The sequence below is a fragment of the Lutra lutra genome, chromosome 1 (genome assembly GCF_902655055.1).
Source record: "Lutra lutra chromosome 1, mLutLut1.2, whole genome shotgun sequence".
Classification (NCBI taxonomy): domain Eukaryota; kingdom Metazoa; phylum Chordata; class Mammalia; order Carnivora; family Mustelidae; genus Lutra; species Lutra lutra.
The window spans coordinates 181,756,200-181,770,743 of NC_062278.1; the positions used below are offsets into that span (position 1 = coordinate 181,756,200).

The 14,544-nt window shown below is 39.2% G+C and overlaps 1 protein-coding gene across 1 annotated transcript in view; it reads left to right on the plus strand.

The window, feature by feature from the left end:
* Positions 1–14,544, plus strand: part of CNTN3 (contactin 3) — a 353,501-nt gene that overhangs the window by 309,625 nt on the left and 29,332 nt on the right. The window contains exons 14-19 of the mRNA XM_047746701.1: positions 2,717–2,834; positions 3,888–4,046; positions 4,146–4,295; positions 5,763–5,833; positions 6,819–7,053; positions 9,305–9,420. Coding sequence (XP_047602657.1) covers positions 2,717–2,834; positions 3,888–4,046; positions 4,146–4,295; positions 5,763–5,833; positions 6,819–7,053; positions 9,305–9,420 — 849 coding nt within the window. The remainder of the gene's footprint in view (positions 1–2,716; positions 2,835–3,887; positions 4,047–4,145; positions 4,296–5,762; positions 5,834–6,818; positions 7,054–9,304; positions 9,421–14,544) is intronic.

A 14,544-nucleotide genomic window follows, 5' to 3' on the forward strand; every position in this document is an offset into this window, starting at 1 on the left:
ATAATAACTGCATTTTAAGAACTATTATATTCTACCCCCAAAATGCACAGATCAGAAGTCTATGACTCCGTGAATATTTACGAAATGAACACACTCAAGTATCCAGCACCAAAATCAGGAAACAGTATGACCTTCATCTCAGAAGTCATCCTTTGAAAGGCAACCATAATCCACACTTGTGATACAATAGATTACTGTAATGTGCTCTTTGCTATCCGGTTTTTATCTTTGAAGTTGAGGCAGCCACATTGATCTAGAGTTATTATTCATTCATTCTCATGGTCTAATAATATTTGCTTAAATGAGTTCCTGCTAATTCATCTACTTCATTGTGATTCTGATTAGGTGGTTTTTATTTTGAGTAGCACTGCTACATTCTTACAAATGTCTTTGTTGAGCATATGCATACATCTCTGTAGGGTGTATACTTAGGAGTGGAATTGTTGAGTCATAAATTATGCGTATGTCCTGCCTTAGTGGATACTTCTAAATAGTTGCCCAGAATAGTCCTACTAATCTATAGTGCTGTTAGCATAATGATTTCCAGTTGTCCCACATCCTCAGTAGGACTTGAAATTGTCTCATTTCTTCTGAATTTATCTATAAATGGTCTGTGCCATGCAAATTTATTTAACCTTCATAATAAATAAACTTTCTAAACTTATAAAAATAACTTGCTTCACATGTATATATCTGTTACCCTGACTTGGGTTTACATTCTAGAGGGCAGAGACCATGTATTAGGTACTTCACTGTCCTGGAGTGGACTTAACATGGCAAGCACTCGATGAACTTTTTTGTTAAGGTGGATCTTTAAGGCTGTATATTGATCCTTTAAAAGAATAGATACGGTAAGAAAGAAGCAGTTGAAGAACAATACAAATATGTTCTGTTGAATGAGACAGAAATTAAAGAGGCATCCTTTCTAAATTTTGATAAATTATACTTTCTATTTATGTATTCATCCATTCATCTTCATGTTAGTGCTAAAAAAAAAATCAGTGGTTCCTACTGTTCACGTGTCTTATTTAATTGCTTCCTTTCTCCACTCTACATTGTAATTAGATAATTAAAAATTACATTTCCCCTGATGGTGAGCCTAACTACATTTCTCAGGAAGGTAGTTTGGTTTTGACATGAGCTAAGTTTTTTCTCTCTTCACCCACCCATACCATAAGTGAAAAGAAGTGACACATCCAATATCTGTCTCTTCCTTATAGTTTCAACAAATATAACCAGCCATTGTGCCTTTTAGATGTATTTATGTGTCTAAGGACATGAGGAAGGTCCAGTTCCAATTTTCCTTTACCGAACTGCTTTCAAAATAAGCAAATAAACATAGGGAAGAATAATAACTCTCCCAATGGCTTGATGGAATTTAATAGTAACAGTTCTTACCTCCCTGAAAAGAAGAGATTTCTATAGAAATGATAATCAACCTCCTGTGAGTATATGGAGCTCATAAAACCGGAAGAGTTTCTAAAGGTCAGCAAGCATTGAAGGTTTTGTCCTGGGGATAAATTTCTAAATAACCCTGAGGAGAAAAGAGAGGGAGGGAAAGAAAAAAGTTCAACTTGATGAAAGTAAAATGTGCAAACTTAACAGTTTTTGGATTATCATTTAATTACAGCCATCAATCACCTCACGTCTGCTTTCTCCCAGTACCCAAGACATTCAGGCAAAAGCCACACAACCTGACCAACAGAGAATGCATAGCCCATTCAAAATCCAAAGCCTAGGAAATAATATTTAAAGAATTGTCCTGTAGGAGATCTTAGGAAATTGCCTAAAAGCTGGAGAATGGAATCCATCTTTCAAAAAAAATACTAGGAAAACCCAAGAGTAAACCTATCCTTTTAATTAACAAGATAAACACCATTGCTTCCTCTGTGTACCAGTTTAGAGATGTTTCGGTTGGTGATCATTTTCAAAGAGCTTTGCTTTCCAAATCATTTTATTTTCATTCCTATTTTTACTAATGCGTGGAACTGGCCTGCAGTAAGTAATTTTATGAACACGATTTTATATTCTTTTAAAATGCAGACCATTTGAAGTTGAGCTTTTAGAAATACATTTGCTCCATTAATTGGTGCTAGAGGATGCCAGCAAATGTCTTTATGGACAGCTGTTATTTTTAGGGTTTAAAGTGTTGTAATTTCTTCCTATTTGAGGGGTTAATACTGACTATTCCTAAATTCTGTATTGAACAAATTAAATAGCGTTTAGGCTTTTTAAGCACCAATGTGATCAGAAAAATGTTTCAACCATGGTAATCCTCTTGTCCTGCTGTATTTATCTCTCACCAGATACCTAAATGCTTCCCTCCTCTTCTCAGGCAGATAATTGCATAGAGGTTGGAACCAGAGAAAAGAGTTGAGCTGGTGCTGAGCAGTGGATATAAAAAGAAGTGTCACCCTAGTGGAAGTAAATAGACTCTGAGACCATAATCTCTGCCCTTATTTACTTTTGAAGCCATAAATGCTCAGGGGAAATCTTGTCGTTTATTTAGCTACAGGAATCTATGTGTGCAGCCACGTATGGTTTTTAACTTGTTTTTATTTCCATACATTCCATTATAGCAGTCTACAGTCTTGAACCTCCTTGGTCTTCTCTCTAAATATGGGTTTTATCCTAATGGTGTTGTTGGCTACAGCCTTCAAGAATTCTTCCCATTTTCAAAATGACAGTGTGTTCATTACCTGTTTTTTTCCAACAGAGTTCATCTGGTGATTTAATGATCAGAAACATTCAGCTGAAACACAGTGGAAAATATGTGTGTATGGTGCAGACGGGGGTGGACAGTGTTTCATCTGCCGCCGACCTCATAGTAAGAGGTAGACATCAATGCCTCAGTGGTTTTTGTTGTTGTTGTTTTGTTTTGTTTCGTTTAATTTTTTTTTTAATCTCATATCTTAACTGATCATTCCTTACTGGAGGAAAAACCATGAGACCGCATATGAACATGTGAGTTGTATTATTGATTTGGTTCCCTCCCCCCAAATAGACCAGAGACTGTGATGATAAGGATGGGTGCTAATTCAATGAAATAAATATCTCAACTCTGCCCTGCGAATAGCTCTCACTGTAATCAGCATTTCACAGGTGCTACCAAGCTGATGTGTTTTTGAGCATGTCATTAATGCAGCAGTAGTGTTTAATATGAAAGAGAATAGTGATAATGTGTATATGACAACTTCCAAAAACCCGAGATCATCCAGAATGCCATGGGAGAATTTGCCAATCTGAGTCACTGTCCAAGGTACTGATTTGCTACTGGGCTGAAAATGACCAGAGTGCGTGATAGACTAAAACAGCTCTGGAGGGACACCTGGGTGGCTCAGTTGGTTGGATGACTGCCTTCGGCTCAGGTCATGATCCCAGAGACCCGGGATCGAGTCCCGCATCGGGCTCCCAGTTCCATGGGGAGTCTGCTTCTCCCTCTGACCTTCTCGCTCATGCTCTCTCTCACTGTCTCTCTCTCAAATAAATAAATAAAATCTTAAAAAAAAATAAAATAAAACAGCTCTGGAAAGCAAACTGGTAACTACAGAGGTGCGCCGGTAGATTAAAGGAAAAGACATCATGCCAAAAGTAAATGATGTTGTATTTGGAAGGGTACAGAAATCCTCAAAACGTGGGCATCATTTGCAACCCTAGAATACTATGATTTTGATATTACTGACTCCCGTCCAGATTGAATATCTAACAACAGAAATGTCCAAAAGAAAATGTAGTAGTTGTATTGCTAGGGAAATACCCTTTTTTGCTAAGTACTTTTGAAATTAGGATCTGTTGTCGGTATTACATTGATCATGTGGCATTCTTCACTTGGGTAGAAGATGATATTATGGAATTGCTGCCCACTTTTGCATTTTTGCCTTTCTTAGGTTCACCTGGGCCACCAGAAAATGTGAAGGTAGATGAAATTACAGATACTACAGCCCAGCTCTCTTGGAAAGAAGGTACAGATAACCATAGCCCAATTATATCCTATTCTGTTCAGGCGAGGACACCTTTCTCCGTGGGTTGGCAAACTGCCACAACAGGTAAAGGGAAAGAGTCAAATGCCCTTGGTACCTATAAATGGGTTTTAAACCAGTGCTAAAACCTGCAGAATGTCACTTCTCTGACATATTCCTTTTCAGTGCCTGAGGTTATTGATGGGAAAACACACACCGCTACAGTCGTCGAGTTAAATCCATGGGTGGAATACGAATTTCGGGTTGTAGCCAGTAACAAAATCGGAGGTGGAGAACCCAGTTTACCCTCAGAAAAAGTAAGAACTGAAGAGGCAGGTTAGTGTTTTTGTTTTCTGAGTAAAATAGGTTACTAGGTTTCCCTGGGTGTGTATTTCCATTTCTCTCGGACTTGGCCTCCAGGCCAGCAGGGGATTAACCTCAATAATCCATTGTTGCAATTATCTGACCTACCTAATAGCAGAATTGGCCATATGGCATTTGTCAGAAGACACTCTTGTAAGTGATTCTGATGTAATGTGACATTTCCAAAAGTTCAGTCCATCATCAGCGTTCATTAGTGCATGTTGAGTGAATATATTTTTGTCACTTAAGGTTATAATTACTATCTGACATAGTCACCCTGTTAACAGGGGAAATGCTGTTTTCGTTTATAACAAGCATTGACAAATTGGTAGGATAATGACATTTGGGAGTTCTGCTGCTTAGGAAATCTCATTTTACCACCAAGCTCCATGAATGAGCTCAAGTGACCAATGATCAGGAATATTTTGACCCCTCAGCTATTAGATTAAGAGAGAATCATTGTTAAAATGTTATGTTTTGGGTGACTATTAATATTAACTTTAAGACTATTTTTATAACTCTAAAAATGCCCTAACATTGACATTGAAACTTAGGACATGTTCGTAGTATCAGATTCCTGAGGCCTCTGAGAGGATCTATAGACTTTCCTTTTCAGAATCTGTAATATTAATTAATGTTGATTAAAATGATGTTTGAAGTATAGCTAGTATGTCACTTTAGGAACTGAGCCAAAATAGAAGTCAGGGAACATGTTTCAGTAATTTTAATGATGCTTTTTCACTCAGGACAATGCATGTGATATTTATGGCAGGAATTATGAGAAATAGGAGAACCACACCAATCTTTGCAGTCCATTTGTTTATTCATACAACACATACTTATGGAGTATCTACTGTGTGATCAGCACTTTCTCGATATGGTGGCTACAGCTCTGAACAAAGACACACCTTCAGGAACTTCTGTTCTACTTGTGTCATAGAAATTACTAAGCATAAAGTTCTCAGTGTAAACAGGGAATTTGATACCCATGTGAGGTGTATAAACAATACCTCATAACAAGATTTGAGGATTTGAGTCTAGGTTTTTTTTTTTTAAGCAAAGTCAGTGTTGATGCAGCAATTATATCTGTAATATGAAAGAGTCACAAGGGAAACGTTCATGCTGGGTTCATTTCCCATCATCCCCAGGGAATCACTTTCCCTTGTTGTATTGACCTCTATCCTGAGTCATTTTTTTCTTATTGTTTGAGGTGTTGCGGAGCTATGAAAATTTCATACAAATATAAATCATTTGATGATCTCCTCAAAGATAAATATGCATATATGGATATTGCATGTATGTCTCACATGATCCAGATACACACACACACACACACATATGTATAATGTGCCAGTGATCCAATTACTTCAAATATTAGAAATAAGCAACATTGAATCAAATGCAAATAGGGTTTTATCTCTGTCTCTCTGACCTACACAGTTCCGGAAGTGCCTCCTTCAGAAGTCAGTGGAGGTGGTGGAAGCCGGTCTGAGCTGGTGATAACTTGGGATGTAAGTGTCTGGAGAGCAGCCTACCCCTCAGGGGTTTGCTCTTCCCATCACAGCCCCTGGTGGTGCTAGTGGTGGGTCATAGTACTAGTAGCTCACCCTATGCTAATCACTATTTCTAGAACCGATTTGTTTTTTGTTGTGGTTTGTTTGTTTTTTTTTTTTCATTTCACTCTTGCAACATTTTGTAGATGAAAACACTAAGGCATAGAGAATATTAAATAATTTGCCCCGGGTCATTTGGCTGGTAAACATGGGGTTGAGAGTCAAGTCCTGGCTGTTTGCTCTCAAGCTGTCCTCACGGCTTTCCACGCAGCTGTAACCCCACTGATGATGTTCACCCACTGATTCCAGCAGGTGCTTGCTTCCTGGACATGCTCTCAGCTCTTGCTTTATGTTGTAATTAGGAAAAAATGTAATTAGCACATTTAAAGTCAGAAAGCATGAGAATCGGCTGTATTATTTGAAGATGTTGATGGAAAAATAAAAAGTTAAGAGATCATGAAGGAGTGTCAGTAGGAATTGTTGACATGATCTAAATACAGCTTTGACCTTAATACGTTATTTTTACTTTTTTTTTTATAGTTTTAGTCCTTTGTACTTAATCATCATATCAATAGGTAATTTTTTTCCCTAAAGTCAACATTCTGGATTAGATGATTTTTATTTGACTCAAGTGATGAGGTATATTCAACTGAAAGTTTATCTTATGATACAGAACTCAAATTGGAGCTACAGGGTGCTTAAAAAAATCTGAATAACTTTAGAAAATTCCAACTAGTTATCTGGATGGCTATGAAAAAGTGGCGTATGTCTCTTTCAAGCACCTGACTGTGCCACTGACGTTTTTCTCCTTTTTTTACAGAACCTCTTAATACAATGTCAATTATTATTTGATGGGTTTTGCAAAAGACTAAGGATTAGAACTCATTTATTTTTGCCTGGCCCTCATGTGTAAGGGTGAATTTAATATGTCTTTCCTTTGTAGCCAGTCCCCGAAGAACTACAGAATGGTGAAGGTTTTGGTTATGTTGTTGCCTTCCGCCCTCTTGGAGTTACTAACTGGATCCAGACAGTGGTCACATCTCCTGATACCCCAAGATATGTCTTTAGGAATGAAAGCATCATGCCATTTTCACTGTATGAAGTTAAAGTGGGTGTTTATAATAACAAAGGTGAAGGACCATTTAGCCCGGTGACAACCGTGTTCTCTGCCGAAGAAGGTATGGAGACTGTATGGTTTGTGTTATCAGTAAACCTAGTAAATGCTTTGTGACTTCAGATAAATTTCTTCCAAAGAATAATGACTAAAGCCACAGTTAGATTCACAGTCCAGGTAATAAACATCAACCAGGCCGACTTGAAGTACGAGGCTCAGTAGCTAGTCAGAGGATGTAACTCTTGGTTAAAATCTGTGGATGATGAGTACATTTTGAGCTCCAGCTTGTGAAACAGGGCACAATGCAGCTTTCCACAGCCTTCTTCTTTGGGGGATAAGATTAGGAAACTCTCTTCAAAGTGCTCCAGTCTCAATTCTTATGGTGTTTCCTATGACCTGAGAATGAGACAGTAGCAGAATGGAGAGGGAGGCCTAAAGTATGACATGGAGAGGTGTGTAATGTACAGGCTTAAAGATGTGATACACTGGTTCCAGCTAGTGTAGATTCATACATACTCCACTCTGGACTCACGCTATCTCTCTGTCTTTCCTTAACCTTGCCCCAACTATTGTATCTCCTTAGAAAATATGATTATTAGGAGAATCATATGAAATTGCCATTTTATAGGGAAAAAAAAAGCTGAATATTGGCTATCACATATAGGGGTTCTACTTAATAAGAATGATAGGAGCTAGCATGTATTGATGCTTACCATTGCCAGACTTTACCTAATTTGGATTTTCGAAGAAGGAATTACATGTGGGTACTATCATTATAGCCCATGTATACATAAGAAAATGGAATTTTAATGAAGGAAATGAATAAACTAGCCATACTCCATACAGACTTACCAAACAAGTATTTTAATCAAGAACCTTTGCTCTGAACCATTCTGAACTCATGAAAGGTGACTTTGCAGTGTCTTCTCTACCCCAAGACCATGCAGTAAATTGCAGAAGGTGGTCCACAGTTGTCATGTCTAAAATAATAAGAAGACTCAGTTTTTTAATACCACCTGTTCTTATCCTCTCTTTTCCTATGGAGTTCTGAGAGAAAAACAAACAAGTAGTATTAAAACCTTCGCAAAAAATAAGAGCCTTTATATTCATAACCAGACCCCGTTTCCAAGCTAGCCAAGGATTTTCCTTGTAAGGGCAGCAGTCTGAGGAAGGATGGCAGTTAACCAGGGAGTTTTCAAGCACTGCCTACCCTGTGCATTCTGGACTGGGAGGGCTGGAGGTTGGAGGGAGGGACAACCAGAGCCTGTTACCCTCTCCCTCCCCCCCCTGCACTTTCCTTCTCCTGTTATTATTCTTGCCACCACTGATGAGTTGAATAAAGGTCTTTCTGTTCCAAACATCAGATAGAGATTTGACTTTTCTATGAAAAAGTGAAGGATTTGTTGTATACTATGACTTACTGAATCAAAAGAAGATTTGAACAGCATACCTTGTAAAGATCATTAATAAGAAAAGCTGTGGGGCCTCAGAAACCCTCTAGCTCTCTAGGGTGCCAGGACTGGATTGACTGGCCTCAAGTACTCCTCATCTTTCCAAACCAAGTTTCGAATTATCAGGACAGAAAATCTAATAGGCCCTTCCTTGGACCAAGATTCTGCCTCACTATCAATCAGCACAGCCCAGAAGAAGGATGATTTAACACAGAAATGGATATTGGAAGAGGGGAAGTCCCTGCTCAGATCTGTGCTGTGAGACAAGAGAATGACTATGAGCCCCTCAAGCTAAGAGTTGTTTATTACAGGAGGGATATTTGTTGTGTAATAAGTTCTGTGCATGTCTGTCTTACTCCTTCAAAACAGTAAATGTCTGGAAGTTGCTGTATCTCATTTAAGTGTGCCCTTCTTGTGGGCCTTGGATACAGAAGGCACTAACTAAATGCTTATTGAATAAATGAACTCTGTAGAGCATGACTTTGTTTGTCAAGACAAAATTAAACACACAAACAGGCAGCATTTGTGTGCATTGAAATGTCCAAGCAAGAGCTGTGGGATGGAGGGGAAAGAAATAAGGAGCTGGTGGAGAGAACATAGGGAAAGAAGGGAAGAAAAGATACCAAGAAAAAAGTGCAACAGAGGAAAGAGGAGTTTTCTGCTGCTGTTTAGCAAGGAAAAGTCTATCTACTCCCAAAGCGCGGAAACAGATCAAGACATGGTTTATGTTTTCAAATGTTTTGATAAAGTGTTTTATTGGGTTTTTGAATATGTTAAAGCGCCTTTCCAAAAATAAGAAATTCAATAGATTTTAAAGTTAACTACCAAAATAATAATTGTATTTCACTTTCTGTTGCCAAACAGAGCCTACAATAGCTCCGTCTCAAGTATCTGCAAATAGCCTATCTTCCTCAGAAATTGAAGTCTCATGGAATACCATTCCTTGGAAGTTAAGCAATGGACATTTGCTTGGCTATGAGGTAATTTCTTTTAAAACTAATAGACTGCCCCTCCGATTTCCACCCACTCACTTCTCTTCTCCATCTCCCCATGTCCTCTGTGTTATTCCTTATGCTCCACAAGTAAATGAAACCATATGATACTTGACTCTCTCTGTTTGACTTATTTCACTCAGCATAATCTCCAGTCCCGTCCATGTTGATGAAAAAGTTGGGTATTCATCCTTTCTGATGGAGACATAATACTCCATTGTGTATATGGACCACATCTTCTTTATCCATTTGTCTGCTGAAGGGCATCTTAGCTCTTTCCACAGTTCAGAGACTGTGGCTATTGCTGCTATGAACATTGGGGTACAGATGGCCCTTTTTTTCACTACCTCTGTATTTTTGGGGTAAATGCCCAGTAGTGCAATTGCAGGGTCATAGGGTAGCTCTATTTTTAATTTCTTAAGGAATCTCCACACTGTTTTCCAAAGTGGCTGCACCAACTTTCATTCCCACCAATAGTGTGAGAGGGTTCCCCTTTCTCCACATCCTCTCCAACACAAACCATGAGAGACTGTGGACTCTGAGAAACAAACTGAGGGTTTTGGAGGGGAGGGGGATGGGAGATTGTGTGAGCCTGGTGGTGGGTATAATGGAGGGCACGTATTGCATGGAGCACTGGGTGTGGTGCATAAACAATGAATTTTGGAACACTGAAAAAAATAAAATTAAATTTAAAAAATAAAAAATAAATAAAACTAGTAGACTATATATGTATGTTGCCATGGTACCTTGTCTCCTTCCATTTAAAATTCTTTTTAACAACGACATTTAAAGTCTGACTTCTGTTGAAATTCTACTAGCATGTTGTCCCATGTAATTATTAGTGGTTATTGAGTTTAACTTAATAAGCTGAATGAAAATAACTTGGGATAGAAAGAAAAAACAGTGGAGCTTTCCATTCCTTGGAAGTTAAGCCACCCAGTGGGCTGGGTCGCACAATCAGTTGTGCATCAGACTCTTGGTTTCGGCTTGGGTCATGTTCTTAGGGTGATGAGATCAAGCCACAAGTTGGGCTCCATTTTTGGCATGAAGTCTGCTTGAGATTCTCTTTTTCCCTCTTCATCTGCCCCTCCCCTTTCTCTCACTCAATCTCTCTCTCTCTCAAAAATAATAAATCTTTAATTTAAAAAAAGAATATGTAAGGAAATCAAATATCAGATGAGCCAAATCTTTTAGATGGATTGACTAAAAAATAAGAGTGATATTGAACTATAATATTTAAGTTCAAAAGATATTTATGCCAATAGGAAATCATTTTCGTCCAGCTCTTTCTTTGTCTTACCTTCTTGGTGGCCTTGTTAAACATTGTACGATTCTCTGTTAGGCTCTCCAGAAGATAACTGTCTATAACTTAATTCTTGCCTTCAGTCTGTAACCTAATTCTTGCCTTTAATGAACTCTGTTTGGAGAAGTAAGATGAGAGATCTGAAACAGCATGGCACAAGACCAAATGTAATGACCCTCAGAATAGGTAGCAGAGGAAGTGTTTGGATGGTCAAGAGTAATGAGTAGTCTTGAAAGCTGTCATAGGTTTAATGGGACTTTACAGGAAAATAAGCAAAGAGAGAAGACGGAAAATTCCAGATTAAGCATGGCATGTTGGAGGACTAGAGGGAGTGGTGACCCACCTGCTGAAGAAGGTTCCTATAGGAGGGATGACTGCAGATAGACACAGGAGAGCCAGGTCACATATGGCTTTGAATATTGAGAAGAACTGTTCTGACTTGGCCCCATGTTTAGTAGGGAGTTGTTAGAGCTGGAAGGAGTTGAGCTGAGAACTGGCAAGATAAAAACTAAGTCCTTTTTCTTTTTTATTTTTTTTAAGATTTATGTATTTATTCCCTATAGAGAGAGAGGATCCAAGCAGGGGAAGGTGCAGAGGGAGAGGAAGAGAGAATCTCTAGCAGCTCCTGCTGAATACAGAGCCCCATAGGACCCTGAGATCATCACCCAAGCCCAAATCAAGAGTCTGACTTTTAACCCACTGAGCCACCCAGGCACCCCAAAAGTAAAGTCTTAAACTTTAAACTTAAACTTCTCTGACAGTGATATTGTAAGAATCATAGTTCTGATTTCATCCCCACCCACAGCCATCTTTTTAAGGACCCTCCCTCATGCTTGTCAGTCCTGATTCAGGGGCAGGCTCACACAGGCATATATGCAACACAGGACCATATACCCCTCCACTTGCCCACATAACCTCCATCTATGACACCGGGGTGGCCACATGATCCATCCAATCAGGCGGACCGAGTCAGATTCTTGTTTGATATGTTGAACTAAGCAATATAGAGATTGTAATTACTGAGTGTAATGCAGTGATATGTGGAATTTAGGACTCTGTTCAGGCTTCTCAAGTTAAGGCCATGGGCAAGTGGGACAAAGCTTGTCGCAGGTGAGATGAAGCAGACAGACTCTGCTGCAACTCCAATGAATGGAGGAGACAAGGACCCATGGAGCTGTAGGGACAGGAAGCAAAACAGAATAGCTCTTCGATAATTGTCCAGTTCTCAAGTAGACTCGCTGTATTCTTTTTCATAATGTCACCTTGCCCTCCTTTTCAATTGAATTGAGTTTTTGTTCCTGGTAACCAAACATTGACTTGAATAAATATCAGTGATAAAGCAGAGAAAAGATAGGCTAGAGCAGCGGTGCTCCACGATGGCATGGTGGACAGCCTTCACCAGAATTACCTGAATTGTTGCTAAAGATGAACCCCCAGAGCCCTCCCTGGACTCACTGAACCCAAACATCTAGAAGTGGGTCTTGTCAATGTAGATTTTTAGTAGGTATCCATAGGGAAATGTCTTCCCACACCTTCAATACAGGAAACACAGAAACTTGACCAGGGACAGAACTGCCCAGACTTAAAGAAGTAAAACACCACACAAACACCACAAACTGCCTTGACCAGCATCTGAAAGGAAGCCAAGAACATTTAGTTGGAAAGTTCCTTTAATTCCATGACAGTGAACATAAGAAGCAACCCCTACTTTCTGCCCAGTGATTAGAGAAATGGAATTGTGGGGGAAAGGTAAGTGGGATGGAGGGAGATGGAAAGGGAAGCAGTTCTGAGCTCAAAAGTGCGTGGCATCTTGACTGCCACTTTACTGGTTGTGCTGGAAAAGTCGCATCAACTTTGTGAGCCTCGTTTTCCACACCTGCAGAATTGGGCAGTAATTGGCCTAACCTTATTAGGATTTAGGGAGTACTGAATGGTATTAGACACTTATGTGCTTCTTGCCGTCTCTGGCTCATAATAGTAAACAATCCCTAAGTGCAAGCCCTATCTCAAAAGAATTGCTGAAATATTAATTTATAGAATTCTCCCCAGTAAATATCCTCAGGCAATTTTTCCACTCTAACCTTCTTTGCCTCAAGAGAGTTTATGATAGTTGTCAAGAGGGGTTGCCTGCAAGAGCCCTTTCTCCCTAGGTTTGTTTGCAAAACTCAAGCCCTTAAGGAGTTAGTTCCATGTGTCCTGGAGGGTAAGAAGAAAGCAAATGCCACTGAGAAAAAAATAGAAGTGAAATTTCAGGTGACCTTGGTGGAAACAAAGATCTGATGCTTACAAAATCTTGGGGGGCCCATACCTTTCTACCTGGCAGTCTCCATGTTGGTGGTAAGACCACAGGAGGGAACAGATCTATTTCCCACTTTCAGCAATGATCAATGATTTCCCATTCTCCAAGCATGGTCCGGGAACTAAAGGGATCAAATCAATGTAATATTAAGTTTTCTTGGCAAGGTTTTGGGAATGGGCGCCCCAGCAGTGACTGAGGTTGAATTTCCCATTAGCTGAGCAGGATATGAAACTCGGTGGTAAATCAAATTAACTTAAGGAAAATAAACAAACACATTTTGCATGCCTCAGACAACGGACGGAGATGCACATCCCCGTTAATAACCTTGCCCTTTACAAACCACAAGACAGGATCATAATTTGAGAGCCAGTTGTCGTTTGTGAAATAGTTAAGAGAAACAAGAGAATATACGTAAATGGGCTTTGTGGTTTTCAAAGCACCACAGCCAAGGTAGCAGTTGCTGGCAATTTTTTGGCAGCATGGGGACAGATAGATGTTAATTTTGCAATACATAAATGTAAGCTGATAAGAATATTCTATAAGAAAGCTGAGTTATACCTCTTTTGTTTATGTCATGAAAGAGAAAACCAAAGAATCCAAAGAGAGCCAGCATAGGATCTTATTAAGTCCACACCGCCTTAGAATTAGACAGACTTGCAGCCAGCTCCAGTAGGATAGAGGACGAGCTCCACCAGGGACTGGGAAATCTGCTTGTTTATTCAGTGATGTACGCCAAGTGCCAGGAGTCCTATCTGGCACACAGGAGGCATGCAAAAAAAATATGTGTTGATTGAATAAATGCAATTTTGACTCCACTATCTTGCTGCTGTGGCCTTGAGCAAGTTATTAAAGCTCTCCAAAGCTCAGTTAAAATAAAGATGATAATAATAAATAACACACTGCATCATTGGAGAATAAAATGAGATAAAGCAGCTACTGTCAAAACGGCTGGAAGAGACTTGGGCTTTTCTCCGTTTTGAGCATTGGTCACTGGGATAATATCTCTTTGGAAGGAAAAATTGGAAAAAGCAGTGAAGAAACATAGAAAGACCTAGTATAATCCAAATGCGTGGTTCAATGCTGTTGTTTCTGTTGGTGCTGGTGTGTTGCCCTCGGGGTAGGAGGCAAAAAGATGAGAGAGGCAAAGAGAAAATGGGACTTACTTTGACATTATTTGTGGGTTGGGGTGCATGGCAGCTTGCCTGTCTGAATAGAGCCGCAAACCTAACATCCAAATGCAGCATGAATAAGGTGTTGAAGGGAAACAACTAGCGAAAATTTATTTCCATGATTCATGGAACACTATATCACAAACTAATGCTGTTCTGTATGGTGACGAACATAACATAATAAAAAAAAATTTTTTTTTCTTTCCTGAGTGCTTGTCAAATAGGAAGAGAAAGATACGCTAATTTGGAGAATCTTAAGAAATATTTTATGTAATTACATGAAGATAAAAATATATATTTTCTTAGGTTCAATAATGATTTACACAGTAACATGGAAAAAC